The sequence below is a fragment of the Symphalangus syndactylus genome, chromosome 11 (genome assembly GCF_028878055.3).
Source record: "Symphalangus syndactylus isolate Jambi chromosome 11, NHGRI_mSymSyn1-v2.1_pri, whole genome shotgun sequence".
NCBI lineage: Eukaryota > Metazoa > Chordata > Mammalia > Primates > Hylobatidae > Symphalangus > Symphalangus syndactylus.
The window spans coordinates 62,684,146-62,705,749 of record NC_072433.2 but is presented as its reverse complement, the minus strand read 5'-3'; the positions used below and the strand labels follow the sequence as shown (position 1 = coordinate 62,705,749).

The 21,604-nt window shown below is 47.3% G+C and overlaps 1 protein-coding gene across 13 annotated transcripts in view; it reads left to right on the top strand.

The window, feature by feature from the left end:
- The window catches only part of ACSM3 (acyl-CoA synthetase medium chain family member 3), a 68,980-nt gene that overhangs the window by 30,373 nt on the left and 17,003 nt on the right, over positions 1–21,604 (top strand). For 5 of the 13 annotated variants that reach the window (XM_063612118.1, XM_063612122.1, XM_063612120.1 and 2 more), the window contains 4 exons: positions 9,775–10,044; positions 15,634–15,844; positions 18,785–18,992; positions 21,243–21,353. In XM_063612118.1, coding sequence (XP_063468188.1) covers positions 9,826–10,044; positions 15,634–15,844; positions 18,785–18,992; positions 21,243–21,353 — 749 coding nt within the window. In that variant the 5' untranslated portion in view covers positions 9,775–9,825. Of the gene's footprint in view, positions 1–430; positions 461–8,615; positions 8,762–9,774; positions 10,045–15,633; positions 15,845–18,784; positions 18,993–21,242; positions 21,354–21,604 lie in introns of those variants that run through there. The other 8 variants (XR_010114253.1, XM_063612127.1, XM_063612128.1 and 5 more) reach the window with 3 other exon arrangements.

The window sequence follows — 21,604 nt, the reverse complement described above, 5'->3', positions numbered from 1 at the left end:
GTGCTCTTTGATTTTTTGAAAAACTATGTACATGTATTAAGTTGATAAATTTTTTTTTAATTTTAATTGAACCAGATGAGGTGGCTCAAGCCTGTAATCCCAGCACTTTAGGAGGCTATGGTGGGCAGATGCAGATCACTTGAGGCCAGGAGTTCGAGACCAGCTTGGCCAACATGGTGAAACCCTATCTCTACTGAAAATAAAAAATTAGCCAGGTGTGGTGGCAGGTGCCTGTAACCCCAGCTACTTGGGAGCCTGAGGCAGTAGGGTCACTTGAACCTGGGAGGTGGAGGTTGCAGTAAGCTGAGATTGCATCACTGCACTCCAGCCTGGGTGACAGAGTGAGACTCCATCTCAAAAAAAAGACCAGGTAGTGGCTGAGATTTTCATTGTACTGTCTGCTTAGCTCCCCACCTTGCTCAGTGACAGATGGGAATCCATCTTCTGCATCATCCAGAAAGTATGTAAATTACTTCCAGGAAACTTTTGGAAACACAGATGCAAACCTAAGGACAGCCAGTTTTCTCTTTTAGGTGGTCAAGGGCAGCTGCAAAAGTTCTGTATAGGAGGGGTTTCAGGCTGGGTCCGTTTGGGGTTGGAGAGAACAGCAGTGGTTTACCTTGCGTTGAGGCTGTATATGTTAAACTACTGTTATTACTTGGATACTTAGAGGGAGGGATGTTTATGGAGCTATGGGGAGGCTAAAGCCCCCTTTGGCTGTAGAGACAAAGAGCTTGCATTTCAGATGAGACCTTAAATACTTTCAGAAGCCCATCTGACCAGGGGTGATACTGTCTTTCTTAGAAGAGTTTTCCTTACCAATGTTTCTGTGGCTCAGTATAAAAATCTGGAGTCACCCTGGGAAAGTTATCTCAGCAATTTTGCCTACAAATAATTTTATAAACCTTGGAAATAGAAGTTGTAAAATGCTAAGATCAATGAAAAGGGAGGAAAAGAACTTTGTTGAGGAGAAGGCAATCAAAGGTTTTGATGAAGAGGATGTTGATGTTTGCTTTTTGGTAGAACAGAATGGTTAGGTTCATTTTAAGCTCCAAATGACTGATCAATTTTCTTTTCAACATACGTTTGAAGGATTCTGAATGTGGTGTAGAGTATTGTATGAGAGCTAGGGAACAAATCATACTAAACTCTGATTCTATTCAGAATCAGCAAGCTAAGTATGATATATTTATCCCCAATCATATTGATATTTACATAATTATTTAATGTCTTTCTTAATAGTCTATAAGCTTCATGGGAGCAAGACCAGCTGTGTCTTGTTCACAGCTATATTTTCAGCATTTAGTACAGGTCTGGCATATAGCAAGTATTCAATAAATATATGGGTAATGAATAAATGTATTGTCCAATTTAAATATGTGTGTCTGTTTGTGTATACTTCCTTGTCTGTAAAATGAAAATACTAATAAATAACTGCAAAGTGCTTAACAGTACAACCACTTGCCAGATCTCAGCAAAAATGTAACGTACCTAGAGAGACCTCCTAAAAGGTCCCTTTTCTCCCGTTACTCTCTTTGTTTTCTTGTGTAACATCACATTTATTTATTCCCTTGTTTACTATATGTGTCTTTCCATGAGAGCAGGGAAGACCTTGTCTCTTGCATTCCCTCCTGTATCCTCTGTGTCTGAAATAATTCATGGCAAGTGATTAATAATTGTTGAATAAATAAAAGAATCATGCCAACTACCAAGAATGAAGCTCAAGACCTTAAGTTATTTGTCCAAATTCCTGCCTCTTATTTAACAGAATCAGAAATTTTTTCTAATACTTCACAACCACTTAAAAATACTATTCATTTTTACATCCAAGTAATGAAAGAATCAGGACATTCCTTTTGGAAGACATAGTTTCAACATTTTATCTAAATTGCAAAATTATACAAAAACTCAAGTAATCATTGATAGCGGACCGGTTTAAGAAATGACAGTGCAGTTCTCCACTAGAATGTCATGCAACTGTTAAAAGAAAAAAACCAGAACAGGGCTGAGTGCGGTGGCTCCCACCTGTAATCCTAGTGCTTTGGGAGGCCATGTGCGTGTTTGTGTATATTTCCTTGTCTGTAAAATGGAAATAATAATAAATAACTGCAAAGTGCTTAGCACAGGAGGATTGCTTGAGGTCAGGAGTTTGAGACCAGCCTGGGCAACATAGCGAGACCCCATCTCTAAAAAATTTTTTAAAACACTTAGCTGGGTGTGGTGGCACACACCTGTAATTCCAGGTACTCTGGAGGCTGAGGCAGGAGGATCACTTCATCCCAGAAGCTCAAGCTGCACTGAGGGGTGGTCGTGCCACTACACTCCAGTCTGGGTGACAGAGTGAGATCCTGTCTTTAGGGGGGGAAAAAAAGGAAAGAATAAATAAATAAATACTTCATTTAAAAAAAATAGAATGAAGATCTCTGTGCACTGGTATGGAAAGCCCTCAAATGGTACATTGTTAAAAATGTTTTTAGTGGGCAGATTATTGTGTATTCTGGGCTACCAGTTGTGTAAAATTGGTGGAGAAATAAGAATCTATACTCATAAGTTGCTTGAAATCACATAAAGAAACTCTGAAAAGATAAGTAGAAATAATAATAGTGGTTTCCTAGGAGTGACAGCAAAGTGAGCAGCTTTGAGACTAGAGGTGGGAGGCAGATATTTTTTTTTCCCTGTGTACCTTTTACAGTTTTTTTTGAGCCATTTGAAGATATTATGCGGAAAAAAAAATTAAAAACAGACCTTCCTTCCCTCCCTCCCTCCCTCCCTTCTTTCTTTCTTTCTTTCTCTCTCTCTCTCTCTCTTTCTTTCTTTCTTCTCTTTCCCTCTCTGGCCCAGGCTACAATCTACTCGGCTTGCTGCTGCCCGCGCCGCGGACTGCCTGGGACTGCCGGCACGCGCGACCACTCCCTGCCTTTTCTCCTTTCGCTGCACACACGCGTTCGCCATCTTGGCCAGGCTGGTCGCCAGCTCCTGACGCCGAGTGCTCTGCCCGCCTCAGCCTCCCGAGGTACTGGGACTACAGACGGAGTCTCGCTCACCCAGTGCTCGGTGTTGCCCGGGCTGGAGTGCGGTGGCGTGGTCTGGCCTCGCGGCAGCCTCTGCCCCCCGGCCGCCTGCCTTGGCCTACCAGGGTGCTGGGATTGCAGCCCCTGCCCGGCCGCCGCCCCATCTGGGAGGTGGGGAGCGCCTCTGCCCGGCCGCCCCGTCTGGGAAGTGAGGAGCGCCTCTGCCCGGCCGCCCCGTCTGGGAAGTGAGGAGCGCCTCTGCCCGGCCGCCCCGTCTGGGAAGTGAGGAGCGCCTCTGCCCGGCCGCCCCGTCTGGGAAGTGAGGAGCACCTCTGCCCGGCCGCCCCGTCTGGGAAGTGAGGAGCGCCTCTGCCCAGCCTCCCATCGTCTGGGCGGTGAGGAGCGCCTCTGCCCGGCCGCCCCGTCCGGGAGAAAGTGAGGAGCGCATCTGCCCGGCCGCCCCGTCCGGGAAGAAGTGAGGAGCGCCTCTGCCCGGCCGCCCCGTCCGGGAAGAAATGAGGAGCGCCTCTGCCCTCCCGCCTCGTCCGGGAAGAAGTGAGGAGCGCCTCTGCCAGGCCGCCCTGTCCGGGAAGAAGTGAGTAGCGCCTCTGCCCGGCCGCCCCGTCTGGGAAGTGAGGAGCGCCTCTGCCCGGCCGCCGCGTCCCGGAAGAAATGAGGAGCGCCTCTGCCTGGGCGCCCCATCCGGGAAGAAGTGAGGAGCGCCTCTACCCCGCCGCCCCATCCGGGAAGAAGTGAGGAGCGCCTCTGCCCGGCCACCCACCGTCTGGGAAGTGAGGAGCGCCTCTGCCCGGCCACCCACCGTCTGGGAAGTGAGGAGCGCCTCTGCCCGGCCACCCACCGTCTGGGAAGTGAGGAGCGCCTCTGCCCGGCCGCCCATCGTCTGGGAAGTGAGGAGCGCCTCGGCCCGGCTGCCCCATCTGGGAGGTGAGGAGCGCCTCTGCCCGGCCACCCATCTTCTGGGAAGTGAGGAGCGCCTCTGCCCGGCCACCCACCGTCTGGGAAGTGAGGAGCGCCTCTGCCCGGCCACCCATCGTCTGGGAAGTGAGCAGCGCCTCTGCCCGGCCACCCCGTCCGGGAAGAAGTGAGGAGCGCCCCTGCCCGGCCGCCCCGTCCGGGAAGAAGTGAGGAGCGCCCCTGCCCGGCCGCCCCGTCCGGGAAGAAGTGAGGAGCGCCCCTGCCCAGCCGCCCCGTCCGGGAAGAAGTGAGGAGCGCCTCTGCCCGGCCGCCCCGTCCGGGAAGAAGTGAGGAGCGCCTCTGCCTGGCCGCCCCATCCGGGAAGAAGTGAGGAGCGCCTCTGCCCGGCCGCCCCATCTGGGAGGTGAGGAGCGCCTCTGCCCGGCCACCCATCGTCTGGGAAGTGAGGAGCGCCTCTGCCCGGCCACCCACCGTCTGGGAAGTGAGGAGCGCCTCTGCCCGGCCGCCCCGTCTGGGAAGTGAGGAGTGCCTCTGCCCGGCCGCCCCGTCTGGGAAGTGAGGAGTGCCTCTGCCCGGCCACGCATCGTCTGGGAAGTGAGGAGCGCCTCTGCCCGGCCGCCCCGTCTGGGAAGAAGTGAGGAGCGCCTCTGCCCGGCTGCCCCGTCCGGGAAGAAGTGAGGAGCGCCTCTGCCCGGCCGCCCCGTCCGGGAAGAAGTGAGGAGCGCCTCTGCCCGGCCGCCCCGTCCGGGAAGAAGTGAGGAGCGCCTCTGCCCGGCCGCCCCGTCCGGGAAGAAGTGAGGAGCGACTCTGCCCGGCCGCCCCGTCCGGGAAGAAGTGAGGAGCGCCTCTGCCCGGCCGCCCCGTCCGGGAAGAAGTGAGGAGCGACTCTGCCCGGCCGCCCCGTCCGGGAAGAAGTGAGGAGCGCCTCTGCCCGGCCGCCCCGTCTAGGAAGTGAGGAGCGCCTCTGCCCGGCCACCCATCGTCTGGGAGGTGAGGAGCGCCTCTGCCCGGCCACCCATCGTCTGGGAGGTGAGGAGCGCCTCTGCCCGGCCACCCATTGTCTGGGAGGTGAGGAGCGCCTCTGCCCGGCCACCCATCGTCTGGAAAGTGAGGAGAGCCTCTGCCCGGCTGCCCCATCTGGGAAGTGAGGAGCGCCTCTGCCCGGCCACCCATCGTCTGGGAAGTGAGGAGCACCTCTGCCCGGCCGCTCCATCTGGGAAGTGAGGAGCGCCTCTGCCCGGCCGCCCCATCCAGGAAGAAGTGAGGAGTGCCTCTGCCCGGCCGCCCCGTCCGGGAAGAAGTGAGGAGCGCCTCTGCCCGGCCGCCCCATCCGGGAAGAAGTGAGGAGCGCCTCTGCCCGGCCGCCCCGTCCGGGAAGAAGTGAGGAGCGCCTCTGCCCGGCCGCCCCGTCCGGGAAGAAGTGAGTAGCGCCTCTGCCCGGCCGCCCCGTCCGGGAAGAAGTGAGGAGCGCCTCTGCCCGGCCGCCCCGTCCGGGAAGAAGTGAGGAGCGACTCTGCCCGGCCGCCCCATCCGGGAAGAAGTGAGGAGCGCCTCTGCCCGGCTGCCCCGTCTGGGAAGTGAGGAGCGCCTCTGCCCGGCCACCCACCATCTGGGAAGTGAGGAGCGCCTCTGCCCAGCCACCCCGTCTGGGAAGTGAGGAGCGCCTCTGCCCGGCCACCCATCGTCTGGGAAGTGAGGAGCGCCTCTGCCCAGCCGCCCCGTCTGGGAAGTGAGGAGTGCCTCTGCCCAGCCACCCATCATCTGGGAAGTGAGGAGCACCTCTGCCCGGCCACCCATTGTCTGGGAGGTGAGGAGCGCCTCTGCCCGGCCACCCATCGTCTGGAAAGTGAGGAGAGCCTCTGCCCGGCTGCCCCATCTGGGAAGTGAGGAGCGCCTCTGCCCGGCCACCCATCGTCTGGGAAGTGAGGAGCGCCTCTGCCCGGCCGCCCCGTCCGGGAAGAAGTGAGGAGCGCCTCTGCCCGGCCGCCCCGTCCGGGAAGAAGTGAGGAGCGCCTCTGCCCGGCCGCCCCGTCCGGGAAGAAGTGAGGAGCGCCTCTGCCCGGCCGGCCCGTCCGGGAAGAAGTGAGGAGCGCCTCTGCCCGGCCGCCCCGTCCGGGAAGAAGTGAGGAGCGACTCTGCCCGGCCGCCCCGTCCGGGAAGAAGTGAGGAGCGCCTCTGCCCGGCCGCCCCGTCTGGGAAGTGAGGAGCGCCTCTGCCCGGCCACCCACCGTCTGGGAAGTGAGGAGCGCCTCTGCCCGGCCGCCGCGTCTGGGAAGTGAGGAGCGCCTCTGCCCGGCCACCCATCGTCTGGGAGGTGAGGAGCGCCTCTGCCCGGCCACCCATCGTCTGGGAGGTGAGGAGCGCCTCTGCCCGGCCACCCATTGTCTGGGAGGTGAGGAGCGCCTCTGCCCGGCCACCCATCGTCTGGAAAGTGAGGAGAGCCTCTGCCCGGCTGCCCCATCTGGGAAGTGAGGAGCGCCTCTGCCCGGCCACCCATCGTCTGGGAATTGAGGAGCACCTCTGCCCGGCCGCTCCGTCTGGGAAGTGAGGAGCGCCTCTGCCCGGCCGCCCCGTCCGGGAAGAAGTGAGGAGCGCCTCTGCCCGGCCACCCATCGTCTGGGAAGTGAGGAGCGCCTCTGCCCGGCCACCTATCGTCTGGGAAGAAGTGAGGAGCGTCTCTGCCTGGCCGCCCCGTCTGGGAAGTGAGGAGCTCCTCTGCCCGGCCGCCCCGTGTCTGGGTAGAAGTGAGGAGCTCCTCTGCCTGGCCGCTCCATCTGGGAGGTCTACCACGGAGGCCAGAAGCAATGTGGGGGCTGGACGTGGTGGCTCACGCCTGTGGTCCTGGCACTCTGGGGGGCGAGGCGGGTTGATCACTTCGGGCTAGGAGTTCAAGACCAGTCTGGCCAACTTGGCGAAACATGAAGAATACAACAGACAAACCAACCAACCAACTCAGTGACAACAAAACAGGTCTACCCTGGAGTAATACTCTAATTTTTTCTATTTTCCTCCCTTTCTGATCCTTTATCCCACTTTCTTTTTCTTCCTCTTCCTTCTCCCTCTTCTTTGTCAAATAGAGGATTGAGTTATTATCACTGATCCATATAAAGTCCCTCTCTCATTTATTTTAACTCCCACCCCCCATTTCTATTCCCCAACTTCCCATGTGCAACCTTCCTAATATGTTTGATACGCATCTTTTTGTTTGTATGTATTTTTAGAAAATGTTTATTGTTTTTGTATGCAAAAAAAATTAAAAAAAAAAAAAAAAACAGAGAGAGACAAGTAGTGTTGATTACTTAACTTCTTTCAGTTGAAGGAAACCTGATGCTAATTCTGTTAAGAGGAGAGCAGCCAAAAGCATAGGCTGTGACTTGCCAGCAAAAAACAGGGACCGGTAGTTCCCTCTGTACCCAATCCCCAATGCCAAAGAGAATGACATTGTTGGACTTAAGGTCTTAACCTGCAGGGCAACTGGGATTCAGAGTGATTTTAGTCCTGTTCTTAAGAGCAGCCTTTTCTCCTGAAGCCTGCCAAGAAATTTTTGTTAATTCTTCCTAGGAACATAACAGACAAGGCCGCTGCTCTGGTAGAACTTGCATGACAGTGCAAAGATCAGCAAACTGCAGCCCATGGGTCAAATCCAGCCCTATGCGTGTTTGTGTATAGCCTTTGAACTAAGAATGGTTTTTAAATTTTTTAATGGTTGAAAAATAACTAAAAGAGGAACACTAATTCATGACACATGAAAACTAAATGAAGTTCTGGTGTCAGTATCCATAAATAAGGTTTTATTAGAACACAGCCATGCCAAAATTTATTTATGTATTGTCAATGGCTGCTCTCTCAATGGCAGAGTTAAATACCTGCAGCAGAGACCATATGGCCCACAAAGCCTCAAATATTTAGTGTCTGGCCCTTCACAGAAAAAGTTTGCTGACTCCTATTCTAGTAGAGGGTAATATGCTTGGCACCATGATAAGCATTTCACATACAGTATCCCATTTAGTCTTCAGGACAAATCTCTGATGGAGGTTCTATTAGTTGCTCCATTGGTAAAATGTGAAACTGAGGTTCAGAGTGATTAATAATTCAAATAAGGTCATGCAGTTCATAAGTGGCAAAACTGGGAGACCATATCACATGACTATATGACTCAGTAGCCAGTGTATTTAACCATCATGCCATAGACCAGTGCTTTTCACACTTGAATGTACATACCAGTCACCTGGGATCTTGTTAAAATGTCAACATCTACCAATTCAGTAGATCTAGAGTGGGGCCTGAGAATGTGCATTTCTAGCAAGCTTCTAGGTGATAATGATGATGATGCTGGTTCACAAATCACAGCCTCTAAATCAGTGATTCTCAACCATGGCTGCTGCACATTAAAATCTGAGGACATTTTTAAAAATATAAATGGGCCCAGAGCCCCCTCTGAAATATTCTGATTTAATTGATCCAAGACCTAGGCATCAGAGTTTTTTTTTTTTAATGCTTTCTTGGTGATTCAAATGTACAGCTGGACTGCGAACCACTGCTCTATTGAAATTCTGTCGAATGATATTAAAAACATTCAATCTAAAGACCAGAGTTCTAGTTCTAACTCTGGTATGACAGAATGAAGCAGGCTGTTTCCCCTCTCTGGGTCTCCAATTTTCTTTGCAGGTGAAAAAGATAAAAGCTGAAACCAGATGGTGTCAGAGTGCTCAAGATCACTGACTTGTCAGGTCTTCACACAAATAAATGGGAAGGACAGAAGTACCCAGGTTTCCCGATCCACTGGTTATATCAACATGATGCCCAAACACCAGGTCTGTTTAGGGTAAAACTGCAATAACTGTAGATGTCAGCTAAACTGTCCATTTAGCTGACATCTGCAATTATGTATTGTTTTGGCAATGTGTCAGTACAGAAATGCTTCCACATAGCCAGACTGCCTTACATGGCACACAGCTAGAATTGTAGTTAGAATGATGATTTAATGATTATGAGAGTAATATATATTGCATTGTAGGAAATTTGGAAAATTACAGGAAGTATAATGAGGAGAACCTCAAACACTCATAATCCCTAGAACGGTATTTTTAACAGCCTCAACCAAGTAAATGACATTGTGATCAAATGATTTCCCACAGAAGCAGGCGATGGCCCAGATGGGCCTCCCCCACAAAAGTCCTAAATGTTAAAGCCCCATTATTACATCTCTAGCAAATGCAGCTACAAGCCTGGACTTCAAAGTAGCATGGGCCCCTATTGAGAGCATGGGAACTGCAGCCTATCAACTAGACAGTTTATAAACTGTGACAGTGCTTTCATGTCTAATTGTTATTGGGCTACTCTCGATTTCTTCATCTACAGATTATCCACTGTGAAAAATGCTCCTTAACATTTCTGCCCTACTTTGAAATCTGCAGATGAAAGATATTAGACAAGAAGGCTTAGCCCTTTGCTTTCAGTGAGATTAAGTGGGTGACCCAGATCTTTACTTCTTTAGAAATGCATATGGGCGTCAATAGTGCACAGTATTCTGGAGAATGGGCTAGGACCTGATAGTTCTGGGTTCAAATCCAGCCAATGCCTCTTACTAGTCATTTTCTCAATCTGTAAACAGAGATGATAATAGTACCCACTTCACAGGGTTTCTCTGAGGATTTAATAAGAAAGTGTATATAAAACACTGAACACAGTGTTTGGAACACAGAGTGTATGCAGAAAATGGTACTATCATGATGATTATCAATGGTAATAACAAAACTTAGCCACTTTGGGGTATGGCTACCTTCAGGACAGAAACAAATATATGTCCTTTTTGCTTGTCTTTTAGATGGACTGGTCTCTGTGCGAATCCTGAGTGCTAAAGCTTCCAACAAGACTGATGCTAGCTCATGTCACCATGAAGATGCTACATCATGCCAAGTGTTTTCAGCACCTAGCAATTTTTGGTTCTGTGAGGGCATTGCATAAAGATAATAGAACAGCAACCCCTCAGAATTTCTCCAACTATGAATCCATGAAACAGGACTTCAAACTGGGGATTCCAGAGTATTTCAACTTTGCTAAAGATGTCCTGGACCAATGGACTGATAAGGAAAAGGTATTGGGGGGAGGGCCAGTCAGACCACAATTTCTTATCTGGGAGTGATTTTACCCCTAGGTAACATCTCTAATGTCTAGAAATATTTTTGTTGCTGTGATAGAGGCAGAGGCAGTTGCTACTAGCATCTAACAGGTAAAAGCCAGGGATTCTGCTAAATATCCCATAATGCACAGGGCAGCCTCCAGAACAAAGAATTATTTGACCCGAAATGTCAATAGTTCCATGGTTAGTTGAGAGACCCTGGATTACATAAATGTAGAATTCTAGATTGACTTAAAAAAAAAAAAGGAGAAGAGTGAAAAGTAATTCCAAGAGTCAGAAATGGTAGAAAAGGAGGCACAGATAAATCTTTGGGGAAAATATAAAGGATGCAAGAATTCTCACTTATTGGAAAGAAAAATGATCAGGCTAAATGGGAAATGATTTGGGACAAAAGAAATGACATGGCTTCCAACGTCTAGAAATAAGGACCCCAAAGGTATTATTTTTCCTGTTATTTTTAGTTATGTAATAACTATACGTAGTTATGAGGTACAGAGATATTTTTTGATACATGTATAAAATGTGTAGTGATCAAGTGAGGGTAATTAGGCTACCCATCATCTCAAACATGCATCATTTCTTTATGCTGGGAGCATTCAAAATCCTCTCTCCTAGCTTTTTGAACATACACAATAAATTATTCTTAACTGTTTTCACTCTACAGTGCTATAGAACACTAGAACTTATTCCTCCCATCTAGCTATAATTTTGCATCCATTAACCAACCTCTTTCTATCCTCCTCTCCCCACTACCCTTCCTAGCCTCTAATAGCCACAATTCCACTCCCTACTTCTATGAGCTCTTTTCAGGCTGGAGTGTAGTGGTGTGATCTCAGCCCACTGCAACCTCCGCCTCATGAGTTCAAGCAATTCTTGTGCCTCAGCCACCCAAGTAGCCGGGACTACAGGCACCTGCCACCATGCCGGCTAATTTTTGTATTTTTAGTAGAGACAGGGTTTTGCCATGTTGGCCAGGCTGACCTTGAACTCCTGGTCTCAAGTGATCCGCCCACCTTGGCCTCCCAAAGCACTGGGATTACAGGCGTGAGCCACCCACCACGCCAGGCCGAGCTCCTTTTTTTTTTTTTTTTTTTTTTTTTAGGAGACAGGGTCTTACTCTGTTGCCCAGGCTGAAGTTCACTGAAGCTCATTTTTTTAAGCTCCCACATATGAGTAAGAACATGTGGCATTTATCTTTCCATGTCTGACTTATTTCACTTAACATAATGTCCTCCAAGTTCATACATGTTGCCACAAATAACAGAATTTCATTCTTTTTTATGGCTGAATAGTATTGCACTGTGTATATATACCACATTTTCTTTATCCATTCATCTCTTGATAGACATTTAGGTTGATTCCATATCTTGGCTATTATGTACAGTGCTGCAATAAACATGGCAGTGCAGATATCTCTTCGATAGACTGATTTCCTTTCCTTTGAAAAAATACCCAGTGGTGAGATTGCTAAATCATATGGTAGTTTTATTTTTAGTTTTTTGAGAGGCCCTTATATTGTTTTCTGCAATGGCTGTACTAATTTATATTCTCTCCAATAGTGTTTCAGAGTTCCCTTTTCTCCACATCCTCTCAAGCATTTGTTATCTTGTCTTTTTGATAATAGCCATTCTAACTAGGGTAAGATCATATCTCATCATGGTTTTGATTTGAATTATCCTGATGATTAATGATGTTGAGCATTTTTTCATATACTTGCTGCCAATTAGTATGTCTTTTGAGAAATGTTTATTCAGATTCTACGTCCATTTTTTAATTGAATTATTTGTTTGTTTGTTTTGTTTTGTTTTGTTTTGCTGTTGGGTTATTTGCATTTCCTGTATATTCTGGATATTAATTTCTTGTCAGGTGAATAGTTCACAAATATTTTCTCCCATTCTACATCTTGTCTCTTCTTGATTGCTTCCTTTACTGTCCAGAAGCTTTTTAGCTTTGTATAGTCCCATTTGTCTGTTTTTGGTTTTGTTGCCTGTGTTTTCATATCCTTATCCCTAAAATATTTGCCTAGGGGAGTCTCAGAGCCTACTCTGGCTCAGGGTCTGCCGATTTTATTAAATTTATTATGAAATTTAAAAAATTTTAAAAATTAAAATTAAAATAAAAAATAAAACATTTGCCTCGATCAATGACTTGAAGCATTTACGCTATGTTTTCTTCGGTTGTTTTATAGTTTTGAGTCTTACATTTAAATCTATAGTCCAGTTCGAGTTGATTTTTGTATATGGTGAGAGAGAGGGCTCTAGTCTTAGTCTACCGCATATGATTACCACTTTTCCTCGGACCATGTACTGAAGAGGATATCCTTTCCTCAGTGTATGTTCTTGGCACCTTTGTTGAAAATCTATTGAATGTAAATGTGTGGGTTTATTTCTGGGTTCTCTATTCTGTTTCATTGGTCTATGCATGTGTTTTTATGCCAGTACCATGCTGTTTTGGTTACTATAGCTCTGTAGTATGATTTGAAGTTAGGAAGTGTGGTGTCTCTACTAAAAATACAAAAATTAGCCGGGCATGATGCTGCATGCCTGTAATCCCAGCTACTAGGGAGGCTAAGGGAGGAGAATCACTTTAACCTGGGAAGCGGAGGTTGCAGTGAACCAAGATCACACCATTGCACTCCAGCCTAGGCAACAAGAGTGAGACTCCCTCTCAAAAAAAAAAAAAAAAAAAAAAAGATTTAGTGTTAGTTCTTATGGTAGAATTCAGCAGTAAAGCCATCCAATTCTGTTTTTTTTTTAAATTACTGATTCAATCTCTTTACATATTATTGGTCTATTCAGGTTTTCTATCTTGGTAGGTTATGTGTGTCCAGGAATTTATCCATTTCCTCTACATTTTCCAGTTTGTTGGCATATAGTTGTTCATAATAGTCTTTAATGATCTTCTGTATTTCTGTGGTACAGTTGTAATGTCTCCTTTTTCATTTCTGATTTTATTTATTTGGGTCTTCTCTTTTTTTCTTAATCTAGCTACAGATTTGTCTATTTTGTTTTTCTTCAAAAAATTTTGTTTTGTTGATCTTTTATAATTTTGCCTCAATTTCATTTATTTCTGCTCTGATCTTTATTATTTCTTTCTTTCTACTAATTTTGGATTTAGTTTGCTCTTGCTTTTCTGGTTCCTTGAGGTGCATTCTTAGATTGTTTATTTGAAATCTTTCTGCTTGTTTGATATAGGTGTTTATGGCTGTAAACTTCCCTTCTTAACACTGTTTGCTTTATTTCATTGATTTTTATATATTATGTTTCCATTTTCATTATTTTCAAGAAATTTTTTGCTTTCCTTCTCAATTTCATCATTGACTCACTGGTCATTCAGGAGCATGTTGTTTAATTTCCATGTATTTGTACACTTTTCCAAAGTTCCTCTTGTTACTGATTTCTAGTTTTATTCCATTGTGGTCTAAGAACATATTGGTATGATTTCAATTTTTAAGAATTTGTTGAAATTTGTTTTGTGCCCTAACATATGGTCTATTCTGGAGAATGTGCCATGTGCTGATGAGAAGAAGAATGTGTATTCTGTAGCTGTTGGATAAAATGTTGTGTAAATATCTCCTAGGTCCATTTGGTCCAAAGTGCAGTATAAATCCAATGTTTCTTTGTTAATTTTCTGTCTAGATGATCTGTCTAATGCTGAGGGTAGAGTGTTAAAGTCCCGAACATTGTTGTATTGGAGTCTATCTGTTTACATCTAATGATATTTGCTTTATATATCTGGATGCACTGATGTTGGGTGCGTATATATTTACAATTGTTATATCCTCTTGCTGAATTGATCTATTTATCATTATATAATGACCTTCTTTGCCTCTTTTTATGTTTTCTGACTTAAAGTATATTTCATGTGATATAAGCGTAGCTATTCCTGCACACTTTTGGTTTCTATTTGTTTGAAATATTATTTTCCATCTCTTCATTTTCTATGTGTATCTTTTTTTTTTTTTTTGAGACAGATTCTCACTCTGTCGCCAGGCTGGAGTGCAGTGGCACAATCTCAGCTCACTGCAACCTCCGCCTCCCGGGTTCAAGCGATTCTCCTGCCTCAGCTTCCCAAATAGCTGGGACTACAGGTGCACGCCATCATGCCCAGCTAATTTTTGTATTTTTAGTAGAGACGGGGTTTCACCATGTTGGCCAGGATGGTCTCGATTTCTTGACTTCGTGATCCGCCCGCCTCGGCCTCCCAAAGTGCTGGGATTACAGGCATGAGCCACTGCCCCTGGCCCTATGTATGTGTATCTTTACAGGTAAAGTGAGTTTCTTGTAGGCGGCCCATAGTTGGGTCTTGTTTTTTATCCATTCAGTCAGTCCATACAGTCCATATCTTTTAACTGGGGAATTTAAACTGTTTACATTCAAGATTGTTATTGATAGGTGTTATTTTGTTCATCATGAGGGTGCCGGCAGTGGCTCCAGCAGGTCCCAGGCAGGCTGATCCTCAGGCTCCCAGGAAGTGTGCATGGGCACTGGCAGTAGCAGTGGTAAGCCTAAGTGAGTCAGACCTCAGGTCCTTTGGCAGTGCACAAGGGTACCTGTAGTAGTGGTGGCCTGAATGGGCCAGTCCTTGGGTCCGCAGATGGCAATGCAGGCACAAAGCGGCTCTGCCACTAGAGGGGGCAAGATGATGTTCATGGCAGCAGGCTCAGGAAGGCAGCTCTCAGGCTGTGGGGAGTGTGCTTTAGTGCCGTATGTCCTGGGGCAGCCTCCCTGATGTGCTGGATTGCCTGTTCCCTGGGGTGTAGAGTGCTGTGTATAGGCTCGGGTGCCAGTGGCCTGGCTCTATCACTGGATCCACCTGGTGTTGGAATGCTGCAGCCCTCTGCGGGAACATGTGGGGATGTCAGCAAGGCCCCAGGGATGTGGAGATGCAGGGACAATTGGCCCCAGGGCAAGATGTAGTATGGTAGTAGCTCTGTTCCTAAAATGATGCCATGCTGTAGCAGCTCGGGTCCTGGGGTTTGTTGCAGGGGGACCTAGTATGAACTTCCTCTCTGGAACAATATTATACTGTACTAGTATACTATACTATACAGCATTTACTAGGCTCAGGGCGTGTGAGGGCTGAGGGGCTCTCCTGTAGGTGGGATTTCAGGCATCTGTGATGGGAATGTGGACTGCTGAGGATCTTCCACTTACATTTTCCTCAAAATAGGGAGTCCCTCTGGGCTCTGTGCTGATCTTGGCCAGCTGCTGTTCTTCCCTCACTATGCTTTCATCTCTAGTTTTCAGGTCTCAGAGAGTTTTGTCACTTCCTTGCTAAATTCCAGTGTTCTTCCTTTGACACTCTATTTGTCATGTGGTTATCTGCTCCCTGTCTTGGTACTTCTGGTAGGAGGCGAGTACTGGGCATCTCTAGTCATCCATCTTGATGATGTCTCCCCCAGAGTTATTTCCAAATTCTCCATCCATGTTCTAACTAATGACTTGTGAACTTTCTTCACCTAATCTATTCCATTGAGTCAGTTGGCCCAGAATTTAGCTGTATAACAACCTTTAAATCAATGACTGGTTTGTCTTTCCTCAGGCTGGAAAGAAACCTTCAAATCCAGCCTTTTGGTGGATCAACAGAAATGGAGAAGAGGTGCAATGGAGTTTTGAGGAACTGGGATCTCTGTCCAGAAAATTTGCCAATATACTTTCAGAAGCCTGTTCCCTACAAAGAGGAGATCGGGTAATTCTGATTCTGCCCAGGGTCCCAGAGTGGTGGCTTGCAAATGTGGCCTGTCTGCGAACAGGTTAGTAATGTTTGCTTTCTGATCATATTTATTACTAAGCTGGATGGGGGATTTTCCAGAACACCTAAGTAATCATGATACATTTATTTTGGTGTGGGCTTATTGTCAAAGAGTGCCTTTAAATTATATAAAAGTTAGGCCGTGGTAGGCTAATTCCTTATCCCTAGGTAGAATATCTTTAAAAGATAACCTTAGAGTTATAGCCTCACAAAAATTGTTGTGTTGCCCTGATTAGAAAGAAAAGATATTCTAAAGAACCTGTGTTCTGGTCCTGGTTGTTGATTTCTTGAAGAACCCTGATGGAGAGGCCTGGTCCTTCCCAAAGGGAAATGATGAGCCAGTGTCAAGAGTCCAGGAATGGCTTGCTTGCTTCCTTCCTTCCTTCCTTCCTTCCTTCCTTCCTTCCTTCCTTCCTTCCTTCCTTCCTTCCTTCCGTGGCCCAGGCTTCAGTAAACTCGGCTCGCTGCAGACTCCCTGTGTCCGGCTCCCGTGATTCTCCTGCCCTGGCCTGCGGGCTGCCTGGGATTGCCGCCGCGTGCCACCACTCCTCCCTGGTTTTTCTCCTTTGGCTGGAGGCGCGGTTTCGCCATGTCGGCCAGGCTGGTCTCCAGCTCCTGACCTCCAGTGCTCTGCCCACCTCGGCCTCCCGAGGTGCTGGGACTGCAGACGGAGGCTCGCTCATTCGGTGCTCGGTGTTGCCCGCGCTGGAGTGCGGTGGCGTGGTCTTGGCTCGCTGCAGCCTCGGCCTCCCAGCCACCTGCCTTGGCCTCCCAGGGTGCTGGGATTGCAGCCTCTGCCCGGCCGCCGCCCCGTCTGGGAGGTGGGGAGCGTCTCTGCCTGGCCGCCCATCGTCTGGGTTATGAGGGGCTCCTCTGCCCGGCAACCCATCGTCTGGGATGTGAGGAGCGACTCTGCCCGGCCGCCCCGTCTGGGAAGTGAGGAGCCCCTCTGCGCAGCCGCCCCATCTGGGAAGTGAGGAGCGCCTCTGCCCGGCCGCCCCTTCTGGGATGTGAGGAGCCCCTCTGTGCAGCCGCCCCATCTGGGAAGTGAGGAGCCCCTCTGCGCAGCCGCCCCATCTGGGAAGTGAGGAGCGCCTCTGCCCGGCCGCCCTTTCTGGGATGTGAGGAGCCCCTCTGCGCAGCCGCCCCATCTGGGAAGTGAGGAGCGCCTCTGCCCGGCTGCCCCTTCTAGGATGTGAGGAGCGCCTCTGCCCGGCCGCCCCATCCGGGAAGTGAGGAGCACCTCTGCCCGGCCACCCATCGTCTGGGATGTGAGGAGCGCCTCTGCCCAGCTGCCCTGTCCGGGAAGTGAGGAGCCCCTCTGCCCGGCCGCCACCCTGTCTAGGAAGTGAGGAGCGTCTCTGCCCGGCCGCCCCGTCTGGGAAGTGAGGAGCACCTCTGCCTGGCCGCCCTGTCTGGGATGTGGAGAGTGCCTCTGCCCGGCCGCCCCATCTGGGAGGTCTACCACGGAGGCCAGAAGCAATGTGGGGGCTGGATGTGGTGGCTCACGCCTGTAGTCCCAGTACTCTGGGAGGCTGAGGCGGGTTGATCACTTGAGGCTAGGAGCTCGAGACCAGCCTGGCCAACATGGCAAAACATATGAAAAATACAACTGTCAAACCAACCAACGAACCAAGCGACAACAAAACAGGTCTACCCTGGAGTCATACTCTAATTTTTTCTATTTTCCTCCCTTTCTGATCCTTTATCCCACTTTCTTTTTCTTCCTCTTCCTTCTCCTTCTTCTTTGTCAAATAGAGGATTGAGTTATTATCATTGATCCATACAAAGTCCCTCTCTCATTTATTTTCTTTAATTCCCACCCCCCATTTCTATTCCCCGTCTTCCCATGTGCAACCTTCCTAATATGTTTGATATGCATCTTTTTGTTCATATGTACTTTTAGAAACTGTTTATTGTTTTGTGTGCAAAAAATAAGATAAAATTTATTAAGAAAAAAAAAAAAGAGTCCAGGAATGGCAGACATGTGTTCCGCAATCTTCTTGCCTACTGTGTCACCTGGGAAGAGTAAAACCTATTGTGAAGTGAATGCTTTCCATCCCTCTCTTAAGGGTCTGGGACTTAAGGGTGGTGGGGCCCAGGAGGAAGATCTATATATTTTTGAGAGTCCATTTATCCTTTCAGAAAATAATACCCAAAGCTTACTGAGCACTGTTCTAAGTTCTTTACATGTTTTAACTCATTTAATCCCCTAATTATCCTATAAGAGAAGTAGTATTATTATAATATCACTTTACAGATGCAGAACCTGAAGCTCACAGAGGTGAAGTGGCTTGTCCCAAGTCCCAGCTGTAAGAGTGTCTGGCTCCAGGACACTCTTAATCATTATACTTCATCTTACAGTGTAATATATAACCAGCAGGAATAGAACCACAGAAAAGATGAATGCCTCCACCCTTCCTTTTGGAAAGAAATCATAAAGCAATCATGTACATTTTAAGAGGCACTCAGCTGCAGTGTGAAGTGTACAGTTCTGGAGTCAGGCTACAGGGTTCAATCCCTGCACTGTCACTTATTACTTAAGTGATATCTTGGACAAGTTATTCATAGCTTTTATGTTTGGGGGTTTTTTTGGTGGGGACTGAATGAGTTAAAACATATAATCAAATACTCAATAAATATTAGTTAATATTACTTTTCAATCAAAACCTTCTTCAAGCTCAATGTTAGGGATGGTCTTCAAATAAAGAATAATTATCCAGTATTTAACATGCTTTCATGTTAGGCCAAAAGGGTCATAGACTCTGAAATCTCTTGAAAGGCAAAAGCAGATAAGTGAAAGTAAGATAAATAGATATCTTCCTGGTAAACTGACTAACTCATTCTGAGAAATAGAGAATGTATAGATGGTATCTACACTACTCTAACATAACGAAGAATAACCTTTCTTCTAAACACTGTTTCTTTTCTGCCCCTTCAGGGACAGTTTTAATTCCAGGAACCACTCAGCTGACCCAGAAAGACATTCTCTACAGACTACAATCTTCAAAAGCAAACTGCATTATCACCAATGATGTTTTAGCCCCAGCAGTAGATGCTGTTGCACCCAAATGTGAAAATCTGCGCTCCAAGCTGATTGTATCAGAGAACTCCAGAGAGGGGTGGGGGAACCTCAAGGAGATGATGAAGTGAGTAGCCATGCTTGTTGTAGAACAGCTTCCCAAAAGGAAAGGCAACAATAAAAAGATATTAAACACAGTAGTGATCAGAAAAATGCAAATTAAAACAACAGGTAAAGGGAACAGTTGGTAGTTATTGCTGCACTAATAGTGCTAAACTCTGAAGTAGGAAGGAGCTTGGAGTGCTTTCTGTAGGTTGGGATCCCCTGAGATTGGAGATCGGTGTATAGGAAGTTTATTAAGGAGTTCTTTTGGGATTAACACCTGTGAGGAATGAGTAAGAATGTAGGATTGGGCAGAGAAAGAAATTTATTTGCGATGTATTCCCTACAAAGCTTTCAGTCAACCCACTGGGACCTCTGAAGGACCTCCTCAAAGCTGTTCCCAGCTAAAGCAAGTGGTCCTGGCCTTTATACACCCACATTGATCAGTAATTGGATGGGGTTGTCCCTAGGAGTGAAGACCTTTAACAAAGCCACTGTCTTCAGTCAAGGCAATCTCTAAAGAGGGTTCCCAGCACCTGTCACTGAAGGATCACAGTCAGTCCTTCAGTGTTGGCTATCCCATTCCCTTGCTGATAGCAACACTGGTATCAGGTTAAAAGAAAAAATGCTTAATGTTAATAGATGCAATTATAAAACTGAATTTCACTGATGTTGAAGCCTAGCATGGGGTGCTTCCATGGGTTACCTGGAACTCTTGCCAGGTACTGGTTATGCCTTAGAATTGGGCTGGCAGCAAAGTCCTTCTCTAGAATGAGCTTCCTACCTTTACTCAAGGATTTGGGAGCATGCTTGCAACTATGGACTTTTTTCCTACCACATTTAAAATTCCTAATATTGAGTTCTTGCCAAAGGCCAAGTACTGTTCTAATAAAAATAATGTTATAATTGCAATCATAGCTTATATTGATATGGTTATGTGCCAGAAACTATTCTAAGGACTTCAGATATATTACCTCATTTAAACCTCACAGCAACCTAGGTACTATAATTATATAGCTGAATAAGGTCAAATGCTAGTATCTGGCAAAGCTAAGTTTCAAACCCAGGCAGTATGAGTGCTGAGCCTACACTCCTCACTTCTGTATGTACTGCCTCTAGTAAGAGATCAGTACGATAACCCTTCCTGAGGTTTTGAGGGCAACCGTATTGGTGATGGAAGTGATAGGAACACAGCTGTAGATACTTTTTTTTTTTTTTAGACAGAGTCTCGCTCTGTCGCCCAGGCTGGAGTGTAGTGGCGCAATCTCGGCTCACTGCAACCTCTGCCTCCTGAGTTCAAGCGATTCTCCTGCCTCAGCCTTCCAAGTAGCTGGGATTACAGGCATGTGCCACTATGCCCACCAAATCTTTTTGTATTTTTAGTAGATATGGGGTTTCATTGTGTTAGCCAGGATGGTCTCAATCTCCTGACTTCATGATCCGCCCGTCTTGGCCTCCCAAAGTGCTGGGATTACAGGCGTGAGCCACTGCGCCTGTAGATAGTATTTTTAATTAATTAATTATGAAATCATAGACTGAACACTTGGTGTAGCTTTGTCAGGTTTTGAAAACAGCTTTTTAGCCAGGCGCAGTGGCTGATACCTGTAAATCATCACTTTAGGAGGCTGAGGTGGGATGATGGTTTGAGTCCAGGAGTTCAAGACCAGCTTGGGAAACATAGTGAAACCTCTTCTCTACATAAATAAAAATAATTAGCCAGGCATGGTGATGCATACCTGTAGTCCCAGCCTACTCGGGAGGCTGAGGTAGGAAGATCGCTTGAACCCAGGAAGTCACAGCTGCAATGAGCCATGATTGAGCCACTGCACTCCAACCTGGGTGAGAGAGAGAGAGAGAGACCCTGTCTCAAAAGAAAAGAAAAGAAAAGAAAAGAAAAGAAAAGAAAAGAAAAGAAAAGAAAAGAAAAGAAAGAAAAGAAAATAGCTTTTCTATATTTCTCATGAATGGCTTGGTTGTTTCTACTCATTCTCAACCCCACATGCCTGGATAAGTCTGTGTGCATCTTAGACACTTGATATGTATGTGTGCAGCTGCCCTAATGCGTGACTTGTATAGAAGTCTGATTATCCTTTGGAACTAAAAGGTTTTCTTTCTCTTTAACTGGAACTCTTTCTTCCCTGGATGGATGCTTAGATCCTGTTCAATCTTATTGTCTGCTGTATCCAGAACTACGTAGACTCTCTTGTGGGAAACAGAAAAACCATCCTTTCATGGTCGGTAAACTTTTTTTTTTTTTTTTTTTTTTTTGAGACAGAGTCTTGCTCTGTCGCCCAGGCTGGAGTACGGTGGCTCGATCTTGGCTCACTGCAACCTCCACCTCCCTGGTTCAGGCGATTCTCAGCTTCCTGAGTAGCTGGGATTACAGGTACGTGCCACTGTGCCTGGCTAATTTTTGTATTTTCAGTAGAGACAGGTTTTCGCCATGTTGGCCAGGCTGGTCTCGAACTCCTGACCTCAGGTGATTCACCCGCTTCAGCTTCCCAAAGTGCTGGGATTACAGGTATGAGCCACCATGCCCAGCCTCAGCAAACATTTTCTGTAAAAGGGACAGAGAATAAATACTTAAGGCCTTGCAGGCCATATAGTCAGTCTCATCACAACTACTCAACTCTGCCA